Source organism: Megascapheus bottae, chromosome 6, assembly GCF_031878675.1.
Source record: "Megascapheus bottae isolate mThoBot1 chromosome 6, mThoBot2.hap1, whole genome shotgun sequence".
Classification (NCBI taxonomy): domain Eukaryota; kingdom Metazoa; phylum Chordata; class Mammalia; order Rodentia; family Geomyidae; genus Megascapheus; species Megascapheus bottae.
Window position 1 is genome coordinate 31,470,421 of NC_143514.1, and position 17,636 is coordinate 31,488,056.

The following is a 17,636-nucleotide window of genomic DNA, read 5'->3' on the forward strand; positions in this document are numbered from 1 at the left end:
TTTCTAGTGGTTAATTGGAGATAAGAGTCTCACAGACTTTGGTGCCTGGGCTGGCTTTGAACCATGATCCTCAGGTCTCAGCCTCCTGAATAGCAAAAGGCTTATTTTCTTAAAATACCTTATTATTATTACTATTACTAAGAATTAACACATTTCAACGACCTTTATGTTGATAAGTCCTGAAGTCAGCTCTTATTAGTTCATTCAGAAGGCTCTATAAAAATAATTATTTACAACACAACGCACTGTATAACATGATATCGTTTTTGTTGTTTATGACAACAGAAAAATTATGCTATTTTACCACCACACAATTCATTTTACTGAATTTAATAAGGACAAAGACACAGTGGCTTTAGGTAAATATGTACAAATAACTGAGTGGAAGAAAAATTACATAAAATTTTGAATTTACCCCTCTAGCAGCAAGTTCCATTTCTGTACTATCCCAGTGATCAGTCTGCTCTAAAAAATAGATCATTTCATCAAAAACATCTTCAAACTTCTTGGGATTCTGCAGAAGAAAAGACATTTCATTCCTAAACTCAACTTTAACACAACACCCATGCCTATAAAGTAAACAAGTAAACAAGTTACTCTTTGAGTAAATTAGCTGATCTTATTTCAGGTAACAGAATTAGAAAACGTTTTTAAAGGGTCACATTATTTACTATTTACTATTATTTTACTATTTTGCTGTTCTATATTACAGATGCCAAGAATGAGAATTAGGTCTGAGACTGTAGCTTAGTGGTAGAATGCTTTTCTAGCATGCATGAAGCTCTGGGTTTGATTCCTCAGGACCACATAAACAGAAAAAGTCAGAAGTAGTGTTGTGGCTCAAGTGGTAGAATGCTAGCCTTGAGTAAAGAAACTCTGGGACAGTGTCTAGGCCCTGAGTTCAAGCCACAGGATGGGCAAAAAGAAAAGAAAAGAAAAAAACAGAATGAGAGCTAGTAAAAAAAAGTCACAGCAAGCCCTTTATTACTCAAATATGTGTGTAGGTTGTGCTAAGAGGAGTGTGTGGCTATGGAAGACATCGCATGAGGCTTCTGATGCCTATTAGAAATACTCCCCTTCAAACCTCTCCATTTGGAAAGCCAAGAAAGAAATGTAAGAACTACAAAGGAACTGGGGGCAGTGGCTCATACCTGTAATCCTTAGCTATTCAGGAGGCAGAGATCTGAGGATCACAGTTCAAATCCAGCCTGGGCACTAAAGTCTGTGACACTCGTATCTCCGATTAACCACCAGAAAACCAGAAGTGGCATTTGTGGCTCAAGGGGTAGGAGTAGTAGCCTTGAGGGGAAGAGTTCTCAAGCACAGAGTTCCAAGTCCCACAACCAAATAAATAAATCAATAAATAAATAAATCTACAAATGAAACTGCAAGAGCTGTACACCTTACATTTACTTAACACTTCACATTTTATATTACTTTCCTATTTATCTTATTGGCATTACAACATTCTGAAACATGGTGAATTGATGCATTTAATTCTACTGTAAAACTGAGGGACCTGATCTGAAAACCAAGTGAGCAAATGGCATAAGGAAGGACTGTTTTGCTTTGATTTTTTTCCCCCTCATTATTGGAATAACCTTGCCTAGAGTAAAGTGGTCTTTCAGTGTCAGAATGAAGCGGTTGTCACTGTCTCATTCAGACCTATGAGGATAGATAAAAGTAGGACTCAATTTGTATTCCAGATTTCTTCATATACTATGCCCTATCTCTTGGAGGTCCTGGGCAGAATTGAGGGAGGTAAGAGATGAGGTATGAAATAACAATTGCGCTAATCATAGCAGATCTTGTAAAGAATCTCATCATGGCATTTACAGACATTCTGATAAATTTTGAATAATTTATAAGAAACAATTTGGTCAAAGGATATGGACTTTGTATACAGGAAATAATCCAAATAGAAATCAATGCTCTTTGGATTACTTTTGTTTCTTATTTTTGGTAGTACTGGGATTTAAACTCAAGGCTCCATGCTTGGTATGGAGATGCTCTACCTCTTGAACCATGCCTCCAGTTCTTTTTTTTTGCCAGTTCTGGGGCTTGAACGCAGGGCTTGGGCACTCTCCGTGAGCCTCTTTGTGCTCAAGTCTAGCACTCTACCACTTGAGCCACAGCACTACTTCCGGCCTTTGTTGAGTGGTTAACTAGAGGTAAGAGTCTCATGGATTTTTCTGTTCAGGATGGCTTAACCATATGTTCCTCAGAGCTCAGCCTCCTGAGTTGCTAAGATTACTGGTGTGAGCCACTGGTGCCTAGCTTCCAGTTTTTTTTTTCTTTGCTCTGGTTATTTATAAGATAAGCTCTGCTATCTTCTCAGGCTGGCCAGGACTGTTATCTGCCTATGTATGCTTCCCATCACAGCTGAGATGACAGGTGCATGTCACCACACCCAGCTTTTTCTGTTGAGGTCTCCCAGAATAGCCGAGATAACAAGTGCATGTCACCATGCCGAGTTTTGCTTTTGTTTTGTTTTGTTTTGTTTTCCCTCCTGTTGAGGTATGTGTGTAGGCGGTGGGGGGGGGGGGGTTCCCTTCAGAACTCTTTAAGGCTGGTCTCAAACCAAAGACTTCCGGATTTCTACCTCCCAAGTAGCTAAGATTACAGGCATAAAGGCACAAGCCCAGAGCACCTGACAGGCTTTAGTTACAATTTAGATAGGGTCTCACGGTTTTTTTATTTGTAGTGGTGCTGATCCTGGGGGCTTAAACTAAGCATCTAAGTTTTTGTGCTCAAGGACAGCACTCTACCATTGAGCCAAACCTCCACTTTCAGCTTTTTGGTAATTAACTGGAAATAAAAGTCTTACTGCAGATTGGGAGCATAGTCTAGTGGTAAGAGTCCTCACCTAGCATGCATGAAGCCCTGGGTTTGATTCCTCGGTACCACATACTCAGAAAAAGCCAGAAATGGTGCAGTGGCTTAAGTGGTAGAGTGCTTGTCCTGAGCAAAAAGTGTTCAAGGACCCGAGGACTGGCAAAAAAAAAAAAAAAAAGGCTGGCAATTAACCATAATTGAATGATTTCAGTCTCCTTAGTAGCTAGAATTATGAGTGAGCCACCAGTACTAGGAAGGGTTTTGTGTTTTTGCCCAGAGAATCCCTAAATCACGATCTTCCTACTTATACCTCCGGTGTACGTTGCTAATTGTTTGCCAAGTCTGGCCTCAAAATGTGATTCTCCCAATCTCTGCCTCCTGAGTACTAGGATTGCAGCTATGTTCCACCACATTCAATCCTTATATTGTATAGTATTTATTTTTTTAGTTTATTGGTCAGTCATAGAGCTTTAACTCTGGGCCTGAGCACTGTCCCTGAGCTCCTCAGATCAAAACTAGGGCTCTACCACAATGCCACAGTGTCCCAGTGCCACTTCTGATTTTCTTGTGGTTAACTAGAGATAAGAATCTCATGGACTTTATGGGCCGGGAGTTTGGCCTAGTTAGTGGTAGAGTGCTTACTTAGCATGAAGACCTGGGTTCCATTCCTCAGTACCACATACATAGAAAAAACTGGAAATGATGGTATGGCTCAAATGGTAGAGCTCTAGCCTTGAGAAAGCCCAAGGACAGTGCTTAGGGTTGAATTCAGGACTTCAAGCTTTTACTTAGGTTTTTCTTTAAGGATGATACTTTACCACTTGAGTCACAACTCCACTTTTAGCTTTTGCCTGCTTGAGCTAAGAGTCTGATGATTTGTCTGCCTAGACTGGCTTCAAACCTCAGACGCACAGATCTCAGCATCCTGAGTAGCTAGGATTATAGGTGTGAGCCACTGGCACTGGGCAGTTACATTATTTTTATTATGTGGACGTTTCCAACTATGTACAAACTATTTAAAACTATTAATATGCTTTAATTGAAAACCCATTTGACATTTTAAATTTACTAGCCCACTAATAAAATCTGTTTTCCATATTGGAAGAAAAAAATTGATGTTTTAATCACTAAATAGAATATTTTTTTTCAACTTGTTTATAAGTTTACCTTTCGTGCCTTCACAATTAAAGCTGATAAAATTTTCCTTCCACTTTCAGCAAGGAATATCCTGTTGGCTGTTTCTGAAAGGATTACCTGAAAACAAAATCATTCCCAAAGTAAAAATGAGTCCTATAATGAATTCAAATGGACAGCCAACTTTATAGCACATTGAAACAATGAATGCAATTCAAATGTATTATGGCAACAGGCAGACTACAGAGAAGTCCAAATTTACTAAAATAAAACAGCTCTTGAAATCTATAATAAAATATTAAAGGAGAATAAATTTGAACTTAAATTCTATTTGATATTAGAAATCTAAAATAATTTTAAATAGTGTCTGAGATGTACTAGACATTGTACTATTAATTGACTTAAAAAATCAATTATTATTATCATAGATTCAATGCATACTAATTGATCAAAACAAAAGTTTTAAAGCAGTGTTCTCTCACCTGCAGCAACAAACATCCTGTACTGACAAAGTGAGGGGACCTGGTGGTTGTGGGAAGGGCTGATGACGAAGTGGCAGGGAAGATTTAAAACAGAGAGCCAGAGTTGTCCTGTGCATGTGTACTGGATAGCCTAACAGCAGGGCTGGGGCTAGGTAACAGCTTTAATGTTGAAAAATACCTGAAAAGCCTGTCGAATGCAATGGAGTTTGGCAAGGAAATCACTGTCTCCTAGGCATTCCAACATTTCAGTTCTGGGTAATCAAGAGCGAGACAACTGTTAAGCTTCATTCAAAAACAAGCCTACTACTTCAACAAAAAAGAAGAGGAAGGAGGAAGAAGGAAGAAGGATGAGAGGAAGAAAGGGAAGTGGAAAACTATATTAAAAGAAGAATCTTTTTCTGAAAAGAAGTTCTGAAGAGTGGCTTCAGGAAAGCAAGCATCAAAATCCTACAGATAATATAGGACAAAATGGAAGATCTAAGAGACGAAGTGGTTTACACAACACCCCACCAATAAGCAGAGAGTGAGACTTAGCACCTGCTCCCATGTCCCATACTGTTTCACTGGAGAATGCTACTCACTGGGTATGCCTTCCAAAAGCCCCTGTAAGGAAAACATCCCCCCCCCCACTCTCCTTCCTACTGCTTTACCCCAAAGAATAGTGGAACTGCAAAGTTGATAAAGTAGATTTGCAAACCAAAGAGAATTAGAGCAAAAACCTGCTTCTCAATAATGTTACAAGAGTACAAAAAAGTTTACATTAATAATAAACAGAAATTCTCATTTTTCTCTCCTCTGTAAATAGACATTATCTATTTGTAAGATAAATCAAAACATGTGATGTAAATGAAAAAAAAAAAATAAGCCTACTAGAAACCTGGCCTCTAGCAAGGTTTGACCACAGGACCTTAATGTAAAACACATGTCTTTTCCATATGAAAGGAACACATAAACAGCCTTTAGGCTTGGACTTTTCTTGTTCTCATAAATGTCTTTTAATAAACATCACACAAACACAGCAGTAACATTATATTTCACCACCAAAAGCACAACTGGAAAAGTACCTGAGTACTCGGGAGTGAATTTTTCCTTCTTCTACTAAATGCATGGCTTCTTCATAAAACGGGCAGCGGCAGAAAGACTCCAGGCTGTAAGAATGCCGCACTTCTCTGTGCTCTGCAAGCTATGAATACAGTGAGATAAACAGATAACACTGGGACTATGAGTGTGGCCTAATGGAAGAGTGTTTGCCTAGCATGCATGAAGCCCTGGGTTAGTTTCCTTGGTTACCACATACACAAAAAAGGCTGGTGCTGTGGCTCAAGTGATAGAGCATTGGCCTTGAGAAAGCACAAGGACAGTGCCTAAGTCCTGAGTTTAAGCCCTAGGACTGGCAAAACAAAAACAAACACAAAAACAAAAAAACCCAGATAACCCTGACTGGAAAAGAACAATTACAAAGAAAGAACAAGTGAAAATATACTGTTATTAGTCATGAAAAACATTCATTAATATTTTATAGCTAATAAAGCCTAACTTCTGTTGGCCTTTGGTGGCTCAACACCTGTAACCCTACCTACTCAAGAGGCTGAGAAAGGATCAGCAACTACCAAAAGACTGGAAATGGAGTTGTGGCTCAAATGGTAGCCTTGAGTAAAAAAGCTCAGGGGCAGTGCCCAGGCCCTGAGTTCAAGCCTCATGATAGGCACAAACAAACAACACAACAACCTTAACTTTATTTAACTTCAAAATCAGTTGTTAACATTCCAGACCAGCCTATGGGCTACACTGAAAGATCTTACCTCAAAAACAAAACTCACAAAAAAGACTTCAGTTGTTAAAAAGAGTAAAACATTGTAACAAGCTTAGTGCATTTTGAATCCAACTATTTAAATCTACAGGGTACACAAAAACATTCTTATTCTTCTATGACTATTCTGTCTCTTTAAAAGGGGGCAGAAGGAGAGCTTTCAGCTTGCAAAGAGTACTTAAAAGTGCAATTCATGAAGCAAAACTTTCTCTAATAATCTGGAAATAAGCTAAATTTGGCTCTCTGAAGGCAATCTATCTCATGTGCAGCTTTGATTAATCACTGCACAGCTGAAAGATAATCATAATTTTTGACTCTACAGAGTCTAACAACTCTACAACAGAATTTCATTCTTCTGCCAGTTCATTAAAAAGCAACTGCAAACACTATAAAAAGAAGCCTCTAGAGTAATTTTACATTTCACTATCAAGCCATCATTTAATGGCTCACTGTACTTTTCTTTCCCAGTTCTTTTTCTTTTTACGTGCTGGAGATGGAATCCAGAGCTTTGTGGATGCTAGGCAAGTATCCCTGCTATACCTCCACACCTGTACTGGTTTTTATTATTGCTGTTATTTGTTGGGTCTTATTTCTGTTTGGTGGGGGCAGCAAGTACTGGGGTGCTCAGTGCCTCAAGCTTGCTAAGCAACCTCTAGATTTTTCTTACATCGGTATTTATTTATTTATGTGACTATTTATTTACTAATGGTGGTACTAGGGTTTGAACTCAGAGCCTGAGCACTGTCCTCTAGTTTTCTCCCTCATGGGTGGAACTCTTTCATTTGAGCCACAGCCCCATTTCCAGCATTTTAGTGGTTAAATGAAGATGAATCTGTCTGACTTTTCTGCGCAGGCTGGCTTTAAACCATAAGCCTCAAATTTCAGCCTACTAAGTAGCTAGGATTACAGGCATGAGCCATTGGGCATTCAACCAGTGAAACAGGGCCTCATTGTGTGCCTGGATACAAGCCTGCACCACAATCCAACTAATTTAGGTTTTCATCCTAGCTGGGATGACAGGCACATTCCATCACATCCAGCTTCTATCTAGACAGTCTCACTGATTTTTCCGCTCTGGGCTGGCCTGAACTGCCATCTTCCTAATCTCAGCTTCCATGAAACTTGGATGCTAGTTGCATACCATCATGCCCAATCTTGTCTTACAGAAGGTGTCTTCTATACTTTTTTCTCACGACTGGCCTAGAACCAGGAACCTTCATTCACTCAGGGAAAAAAGAGGAGAGGGACAGGGAAGAGAAGGGTGCAGGAAGAAGAGAAAAAGGGAGAGGACAAATTCACAGATGAAACTGGTCAGATGTGATTTTTTTAAGCTGTGTGTGTGTGTGTGTGTGTGTGTGTGTGTGTGTGTGTGTGTGTGTGTGTGTGTAGAAGCAAGTGGGGAGGGTGAGTACTGGGGATTGAACTCAGGATTTAGATGCTATCTCTTAGCTTTTCCATTCAAGGCTGGTACTCTACCTCTTGAACCACAGGCTGTTGGCTTTTTTCAGGCAATTAGAGAAGTATTTCACAGACTTTTCTACCCAGGCTGGCTTCCAACCACAATCCTCAAATCTCAACCTCTTGAGATTTGTAGCTAGGATTTACAGGCATGAGTCACCAGAGCCTGGCTTAAACTAGAAAGCAGAAAAAAAAAATATAAAGAGATGGCCTCTGTAATCCATGTCTTTTGGTTCAAAATTTAAATCTTAATAGAAGACAAATAATACAGATATTTGCAATTTTGTGATCCCCACTGTGACATTTATAACTAGCCTTTCTTCTTTGCTTATAGAGTTGCACATAGCATATGGGTTTCCTTTTACAAAATTAAAAATCAAAACTCTATGTAGCTAGGCACTGGTGGCTCACCCCTATAATCATAACTATTCAGAAAGATGAGATCTGAGGGTCATGGTTCAAAGCCAGCCAGGGCAGAAAGTTCTGTGAGACACATATCTCTAATTAACCACCAGAAAACCAGAACTGGCACTGAGGCTGAAAATGGTAGAGCACTAGCCTTGGGCAAAAAGAGTTTAGGGACAGAATCCAGGTCCCGAGTTCAAGCCCTGTGACTGACCAAGACAAAACAAAACAAAACAAAAATCTTTGTACTTTTCTCATTACTGTTCTTACGTCACTAATTTCATTCAAAAGATGTTTAGGGCTTTTTTTTCCAGCCTCGGCCTTGGACCCTGAAGCCGCCGTGATGTTGATGCCCAAGAAGAACTGGATTGCCATTTATGATCTCCTTTTTAAGGAGGGGGTTGTGGTGGCCAAGAAGGATGTCCACATGCCCAAGCACCCAGAGTTAGCAGACAAGAATGTGCCCAACCTTCACGTCATGAAGGCCATGCAGTCTCTCAAGTCTCGAGGCTACGTGAAGGAACAGTTTGCCTGGAAGCACTTTTATTGGTACCTAACCAACGAAGGCATCCAATATCTCCGAGATTACCTCCATCTGCCTCCTGAGATTGTGCCTGCTACCTTGCACCGTAGCTGACCCGACACTGACAGGCCTCGGCCCAAAGGTCTGGAGGGTGAGAGGCCTGCAAGACTCATAAGAGGTGAAGCTGACAGAGACACCTACAGATGGAGCGTTGTACCCCCTGGTGCTGACAAGAAAGCCAAGGCTGGGGCTGGGTCAGCAACTGAATTTCAGTTTAGAGGTGGATTTGGTCGTGGACGTGGACAGCCCCCCCAGTAAAGATGGAGAGGATTATTTTGTGTTGAATAAACTTGTAGCCAGAAAAAAAAAGATGATTAGGTTTATACTTCAAATTTTAGGGGCCTATAATTTGGCATTCATCTATTCTTTTATTCATTATTATTAAAATGACACAGTGAGCATTTTTATATGCAAAATCCTTGAACCTGATTATGTCCATGGAACCATTCAGAAGTATGATTTATTACTAAAGAGTCTGAGCATTTTTACCTCCTATGTTAAAAATAGTTTTATATAATTTTATAATAAAACTTTACATGCCTTCTGATAATCTACAAACTACGAAAGTACCTGTCTACGAGTATGTGTTTACATGCCTTCTCCTAAAAGAGTCTCATGAGGAACTGTATATTCTTCTTTGTATCTTGACAGTATTAGCTAAATAAGCAACTGACTGGATAGCAGCAATCACCTGGAATCCTATTACTCAGGAGGCTAAAGTATGATGACCAAGGTGAGCCTGGGCTACACTGCAAGGATATGCCTCAAAAAATAAAAGATTAAAAAAAATGGGCCAGGAGTTTGGCCTATTGGTAGAGTGCTTGCCTAGCATGCACAAAGACCCAGGTTCAATTCCTCAGTACCACATATATAGAAAAAAAAAAAGCCAGAGGTGGTGCTGAGGCTCAATTGGTAGAGCTCTAGCCTTGAGAAAGTCCAAGGACAGTGCTCAGGCTCTGAGCTCAAGCCCAGGACTGGAAAAAAAAAAATGAATGACAACTCAACTGGTTTATAGCACAATGACAAAACCCACATTCTCATACTAAAAATGAAAAGAGATCTCATTACAGACATGCACATCTCACCTCGGCTGCAGAAGCAAAGGAATCAGTTGACTCCACGCTCAAGGAGTCTCGCAGGCCAAAGTCATCCACATTCCCCTTCATTGTGGTATCTGATTCTTTATCTTAAAAGTGAAAAAGGTAAGAAGGAACTGAGATTCTTTTCTCTACAGTGCTTTATTCCCTACAAGCTGTTTCTTCTCAGTCTTTATTTAGACAGGATCTGAAAGGAGAATAGTAACAGCAACAGGCTATAAGCTGACAGCTCTCTAAAAGTGCATCCACTGTGGTGCTAAGGAAGCACTGCCACATACCAAAAGCACAGAGATTAAGCCTCATTTTAGAGTAAAGAGGATCTTAAATATATTTTAACCATCTAGATTATTTTGGTCACATGATAAAATTAGTATGTAACAAAACTCTTTTAAAACAGAGCAAATTCATCTGCAAATGATCTTGCCCAAATTGGAAGAGCTGCAAGGCCTTAATCATATAAGCTGAATTATAAACCTAAAATGTTTGGTAAATTACGTGTAGTTAGCTGATCATTGAAACAATGAAGAGTTATCTGTGAGTTCATCAAGCTTTAAGGCCTAATTTTAAAAAGCTAAACACCCTGTTCTAAAGACTAAGTCCCAGAGAATGTAATTAGAGATTTCCTCCTTGAACAATTGTTTGTTAAACTTGTCATTTAAAATATGATGTAAACATAAGCCATATAATTAATCATTGTTCTTCTTTAAAAAAAAATGAAAAAAATAGAGTTAATATGCTTGAAGCATTAAAAAAAAAGCTAAACACCCAACAAAGATCAGAGCTGCTTAATAAATTAAGGGCTAAGTATTTTTAAAGGACTGATAAAGCTTAACTACTCTGGAAATTATCTGGCCATACCAAGGCAGGCTACTCATGAACAGTGTTCATCATCACTCTAAATGCAGGTGGGAAAATCTTCATGTGCTATCGGAAAAATAGTTCATAACATTGTATTTGCAAATGCTCTGTGTGTATTTGATTATACTGTAGCATATAACTGACATGTATCCAAATTAGTACAGGTATGATATATATGTGTATATATATATATGTATATATATGTGTGTGTATATATATATATATATAGCTTTCTTTCCAATATAATTCTCAATGTATTAAATTTGTCAAGACACTTCATGTTTAAAAAGGAACCCGAAATTTCACTGGCTTTCATTTATCTCAATTTTGAGTCTGTTAGCATTCCCTAAGTAAAATTCAGTATCTTTATCAAGAATATTACAAGTTCTAAGCTGCTAAGGAAAAAAAAATGTAACTACAGGGAAGTAAAGTGTTGTTTTTTTAAGGAAAAATGAAAACAAAAAAATCTGGAAGCTGGGCAGGGTGGCTCACGCCTGTAATCCTAGCTACTCAGGAAGTTGAGATCTAAGGATCCCAGTTCAAAGCAAGCCCAGGCACTAAAGACCATGAGACTCTTAGCAACAATTAACTACTAGAAAACTGGAAGTGGCGCTGTGGCTCAAGGAGTAGGGTGGAAGCCTTTAACTGAGAAGCTGAGGGACAACGCCCAGGCCCAGTGGTAGGGTAGAAGCCTTGAGCTGAGACGCTCAGGGACAGTGCCCAGGCCCAGAGTTCAAGCCCAAAGATGGACCCAAAACCAAACAAAACAAAAACAAAAAACCCTAGAAGCATGAACTTAGTTTAAACTCAAACATTGTATAACCAATTATATTCCAAGTTCTAGCCGGCAGAAGGGAAAATAATCCACAATTGACAGAAAATTCACTTATAATGAATGCCAAAACCAGTTATATACGCAGCATACTTTTTCCTACTTTATTTTTGGCAAGACCAGATTCCATATTTTAACTATTTACCTTCTAAATTTAAATCAGGTGAGGTTTATATCAAAAAAAAAATTTTTTTTTGCCAGTCTTGGGACTTGACCTCAGGGTCTAAACACTATCCTTGGGCTTTCTCAAGGCTAGAGCTTTACCACTTGAGCCACAGGAACCCAAGGTTTCGTGCATGCTAGGCAAGAACTTTACCAGTAGGCCACATTCCCAGCCCTTGGAGCCACTTTATCTCTGGTTAATCAGCAAAAAGAAATAAATGGAGGTGTGGTCCAAGTGGTAGAGTGCCAGTCTTCAGTGGAATAGAAAGTGAAAGTGGTTATAATCCTAGCTACTCAGGAGGCTGAGATCTAAGGGTTGCAGTTGGAAGCTGGCCTGAGCAGGAAAGACTATGAGACACTAATCTCCAATTTTAAAAAAGCCAGAAGTGACACTGTGTCTCAAGTGTTAGTGTGCCAGCCTTGAGTGAAAGACACTCAGGGACAGTGATCAGGCCCTGATTCAAGCTATAGGACTCGCCAAAAAAAAAAAAAAAATGTAAAGGCCTGAGTTCAAGCCTCAAACTAAATATGGCAAAAAACCAAATATGGCAAAAAATAAAATAAAATATGGTATATGACTAATTTTTTTCAATCTAGCTTCTGTATATGAGTGAAAAGATACAATATATTTCTTGCTGAGCTTGGGTCTCTGGCTTAACATGATGATCTTTAGGTACTTTTATTTTCTGCAGATGATATAAATTTATTCTTCCTCATGATTGAATAATAGTACATTGAATATACATGTACTACATTTTCTCTATCCATTCACCAGTTGTTGAACACCTAGGAGGGTTCCCTACCTTGGCTATTATAAATAGTGATGCTATATCCATGGGTGTGCAGCTATTTGCCTTGTATAATGCATGTGCCTGTAAGTCTACAAGTAAACACTGGAGGTGGTATGAAAATGGTCACAAATGAATTAGCTGAAATATAATACACTCTATGGAAAACTCAAATAGTATAGTTCTTCAGAAAGATTAAGTCAAAACACAACAAAATAAGTACCAAGAAATGAACACTTGCAAGGAAGTGAACAGGGATGGGAGGAGAGAAGTAGATGAATGAAGGGGAGAAGGAGGGAGAATACGGTCAAGAGTTCATCTTATATACCACAAAATTAAGAAAATTGAGAAATATTAAAAGGGGGGATCAAAGGTAAGTGATACTGTTGAAGAGATGACACAGATCAAGATGCATATATACGTAAAGTGTTCTGTTAAATGGCAAAAGATTCAATACAAAATTAAGAATAGTGAGGGAAGCACTGGGCTGGGAGGGATGGAGAGAATGCTGAAAGGCCGACATTGGTCAAGACACATTGTATTCATCAACTGCTTTGTTGAATGGCCACTCCTTTGTACAACTACTTCAAGATAATACAAATATTTTAAAGAGAGAAATCATAGTATAATTTTACCATGCCACAGGAATATCAAAGCAGGATTAAATGTACAGCCCATTACTTTTGGTTCCATATGCCTTTTGCTATTTTCAGAGTGGAACACAGACACTTATCTTTGACACTTTACCTTTCTGACATTATCCAGAAGCTGTTAAAAGCCTGTTTTACTTCAGTCAACAGTAACCAGCCATTCAATGTCATCCAAGTCAGTTACCAGGCCGTACTTTACTTAAAAATAAATAAATAAATAACACTAGCACAGAAAAATGGCTCAATACCAGAAGAACTTAATATGAATCAAATCCATCTCCATAAACTACAGAGAATACCTCTTAGCTCAGTTATTGCTATGAATCCTCAAGCTGTCAATTGATAATAGAGAAGCAAAATAACACTTCTGTTTTTAGATAAATCAATGAAAAGTAAAAAGAAAAAAGATCTTGCAGTATCCTATTTAATTAAAACTTAAAATAGCAGGGTGCTGGAGGCTCATGCCTATAATTTTAGCTGCTCAGAAGGCTCAGTTCAAATCCAACTCAGGCAGGAAAGTCTTGGAGACTCTTACCTCCACTAAGCCATCAAAAAAGCCAGAAGTGGAGTGGTGGCTCAAGTAGTACAGCACTACTTCTTCAGCAAAAGCAGCTCAGAGTCAGAACCCAGACAATGGATTCAAAGTTCAAGCCTCAGGACCAGCATTCGCACATGCGCACACGTGTGCACACATAAACAAACACATACACACACACCGACGACCACTACCATGACCACCACCACCACCACCAACAAGACCCTTATAATACCCTTTTTATGAAGTGCCAACTCTTTTTTGTTTGTTTTGTGTTTTTGAGACAGGAACTTCTTGTGTAGCATAGGCTGGTGTCAACTTTATCTTTACCACCAAATGCTGGGATTATAGGCATGCACTCCCATACCCAGTTTAAAATATTAATTCTGGGCCAGGAGTTTGGCCTAGTGGTAGAGTTCTTGCCTAGCACACATGAAGACCTGGATTTGATTTCTCGGTACCACATACATAGAAAAGCTTGAAGTGGTACTGTGGCTCAAGTGGTAGAGCGCTAGCAGTGACAAAGGCCAAGGACAGTGCTCAGGCCATGAGTTCAAGTCCTAGGATTGGCAAAAAATAAAATAAAAAAATAAATAAAATATCAATTCTGAATTGGGATACTGATAGACAAGGAACACATGAAAATTTGAAAATCAAAGCCTTCATCTTAGTCCATATTTTCAGAAACTGCTTACTTAAGTTTTTCTCTTTTTTCCCCTTTATGTCCTGGTACTAAGGCACTTTCTCTTCTTTTTGTTTGCTCAGGGCTGGCATTCTACCACTTGAACTATAGCCCTACTTCCAGGTTTTTTTTTATTGTTAATTAGAGAAAAAGAAGCTCATGAACTTTGAACCTTGATCCTTAGAGCACAGCCTCTTATGTAGCTAGGATGACAGGCATGAGTTTCCAGGTTATTTAATTTTTATTAATGGGGAAAAGTATTAAAATCACAATAAAATGACCATACACACTTTCAGAATCGCTAAATTGGGGGAAAAGTCATTCTTTTTAAAGTTCTACTACAATGGAAACATTTAATACTCCACTGGGATAGGGTGCTAGTGGCTCTCACCCGGAATCTTAGCTACTCATGAGGCTGAGATCTGAGGATCACAGTTCAAATGCCATCCCTAGAAGGAAAGTCTGTGAGACTCTTATTCTCGATAAAATTATTCACAAAAAGTCAGAAGTGGTGCTGTGACTCAAGTAGTAGAACTTTAGCCTTGAGTACAAAGAAGCTTAGGGACAGTGCCCAGGCCCTGAGTTCAAGCCCCAAGACTAGCAAAAAAAAAACAAAAAAGAAGCACCCAATTGATAGAACCATTTTTTAAAAATTGTGTGTGTATGTGCCAGTACTAAGGCTTGAACTCAGGGCCTTATGCTCAACTTTTTTTCTGCTCAAGGCTGGTGTTTACCACTTCTAGTTTGTTTTTCTTTTCTTTTCTTTTTTGCCAGTTAATTGGAAATAAGAGTCTTACTACTTGTCTGCCTGATCTGGCTTTGAATCTCTCTTCAGATCTCAACTTTCTGAGTAGCTATGAATACAGACATAAGCCACTGATGCAGGTCAAGTAGAAGAATTTTGGAAAGCTCAAGCATCATATAACAAACTTTCACACTGTATTCTTATGACCTAGTGTTCCTACTCTTGTACTTTTTTGTGTGTGTATGCCAGTCTTCGGTCTAGTTTTACTCAAGTCTAGTGCTCTACCAGTTAAGCAACAAATTCACTTCTGGTTTTTTGTTTTGTTTGGGGTTTTTTGCTTTATTTTTATTTTTTGTGGTTAACCGGCAAGAACAGTTTCATGGACTTTTCTGCCCAGGATGTCTTTGAAATATGATCCTCAAATCTCAGCTTCCTAAGAAGCGTGGATTACAAGTATGAGCTACTAGCACCCAACTTACCCTTGCCCATTTTACAGAAATGCATACTTATATGTATAAGAATACTCATAAGGAGCTGGGAGTTTGGCCTAGTGATAGAGTACTTGCCTAGAATAGGTTCTATTCCTCCATCCTATAGACACATGAAGAAATGCTCGACATCTCAGGTCATAAAAGAAATGCAAATCAAAACAACTCTAAGATTCCACCTCACTCCAGTTAGAATGACCAGGATCAAGAAAACTAATAACAACAGATGCTGGAGGGGATGTGGCCAGGAGGGATCACTACTACACTGTTGATGGGAGTGCAAACTCGTTCAACCACTATGGAAAGCAGTATGGCAGTTCCTCAAAAGACTAAACATAGAACTCCCCTATGACCCAGCAATTCCACTACTTGGCATTTACCCAATCGTCCAGAAACAAGGGCATACTAAATCCACTAGCACAAGGATGTTCATTGCAGCACTATTTACCATAGAAAAGATATGGAACCATCCAAGATGTCCCTCAGTTGATGAGTGAATCAACAAGATGTGGTATCTATACACAATGGAATTCTATGCTGCTGTCAGAAAGAACATCGCCCCATTTGTAAGGAAATGGAAAGACTTAGAAAAAATCACATTAAGTGAAGTAAGCCAGACTCAAAGGAACACAGGCCCAATAGTCTCCCTCATTTGTCATAACCAGTAGAAACCTTGGGCATTCCTAGCAGAGATTTACAATAGAAAAAAAAATCTAGAGACATTAGGCCAAATGGTATGACACTAAATGTAAGGACCTCCAGGATAAGGAAACAAAAGCCATCTAATGAGTGACTGTTTTCCTTAATGTACTATGTTGTCTCTCATCTCTTTTGCCATCTCTTGGTTATCTCATATTGTTACAATATTTCACCTTGTTATCTGATATATTTTATATGTGCTTAAGTGGTTATTTGAAATTGGATAGGAAAGGGGGGAAATCAAGATAAGCGGGGGGAGAGTGGGAGGGAAATGGGGACCATGACATGAGAAAGGGTATCAATGTTTGTGAAGTTATGCACCTTTTAACTCGTGAATATAATGTAACCCTTCTATTAATCACAATAAAAATTATTTAAAAAAGAGTACTGTTTAATAGTTGCTAATTGGAAAAAAAGTTCATTCTTGCATAGATGTAAATAATGTATGTATATAAATATACAATGAAAAACTAAACAATGAGAATGAATTTCTGTAAGAATACAGATGAGGGGCCAGGAGTTTGGCCTAGTGGTAGAGTGCTTACCTAGCAGGCACAAAGACCCACCTTCGATTCTTCAGTACCATATACATAGAAAAAAAAAGTTGGAAGTAGTGCTGAGCTCAAGTGGTAGAACTCTGGCCTTGAGAAAGGCCAAAGACAGTACTCAGGCCCTGAGCTCAAGCCCAGGACTGGCAAAAAAATAAAAAATGTATTAAAAAATACAGATGAATCTTACAATATGTTAAATGAAGAATTATATACATTAATTTGTTCATATAAACCTTGAAGCAAAAATGATGAAGGCTATGAAACAAGCTAGAGAAACTATGAAGACAAGCTAGAAAGCTATCAGGATGGTGGTTAGCTATTGGAATGCTGGGTAATTGGAATCAGGGGGTGAAAAGGACATCTGGGAGGGTTGGCAATGTTTTGTTTGACATACCTGATAGAATATGATATCTTACTATGCTTTGTCAAGTTGTGTGCTTTTCTCCAAGGATTTAAAAGGCAGGACAGAAAATAAGGCCAAATTGATTATAGATCCTGGCCCCGGAAGCTGAGAGCAGAAAGGATCATTAAAGGTAGAGTGAAGGAGGTAACACAAGAAATACTTTCTCTGTTTCAATGCTGGTAATGAAGCTATAAGTTGTTACTAGATATAGATTTTATTGTGTGATTAAAGAAACATCTACAGTGAAGTTAGGTTCAAACAAAAGACCTGATAAGTCTGTTAAGTATAATAGCAAACCAAAAACAATTTATCTGCACCTAAAGGAATAATCATATAACAGTCTTACTAAGCAACTGTCCATCATAATCTTTATTCTCCTAGCCACCAACTTTTTACTATTTAGTGGCTGGTTGAGAATGTTCAGTGAGAATATTTATCT

The 17,636-nt window shown here is 38.7% G+C and overlaps 1 protein-coding gene and 1 pseudogene across 2 annotated transcripts in view; one reads left to right on the forward strand and one right to left on the reverse strand.

Annotated features, from left to right (window-relative positions):
- Miga1 (mitoguardin 1) overlaps window positions 1-17,636 on the reverse strand; it is a 61,699-nt gene that overhangs the window by 15,822 nt on the left and 28,241 nt on the right. For both annotated transcript variants that reach the window (XM_090334580.1, XM_090334579.1), the window contains exons 8-12: window positions 9,793-9,893; window positions 5,516-5,634; window positions 4,630-4,702; window positions 4,003-4,089; window positions 416-514 (exon numbers count right to left, since the gene is read on the reverse strand). In XM_090334580.1, coding sequence (XP_090190706.1) covers window positions 416-514; window positions 4,003-4,089; window positions 4,630-4,702; window positions 5,516-5,634; window positions 9,793-9,893 — 479 coding nt within the window. The remainder of the gene's footprint in view (window positions 1-415; window positions 515-4,002; window positions 4,090-4,629; window positions 4,703-5,515; window positions 5,635-9,792; window positions 9,894-17,636) is intronic.
- Window positions 8,432-9,008, forward strand: LOC150061610 (small ribosomal subunit protein eS10 pseudogene; annotated as a pseudogene).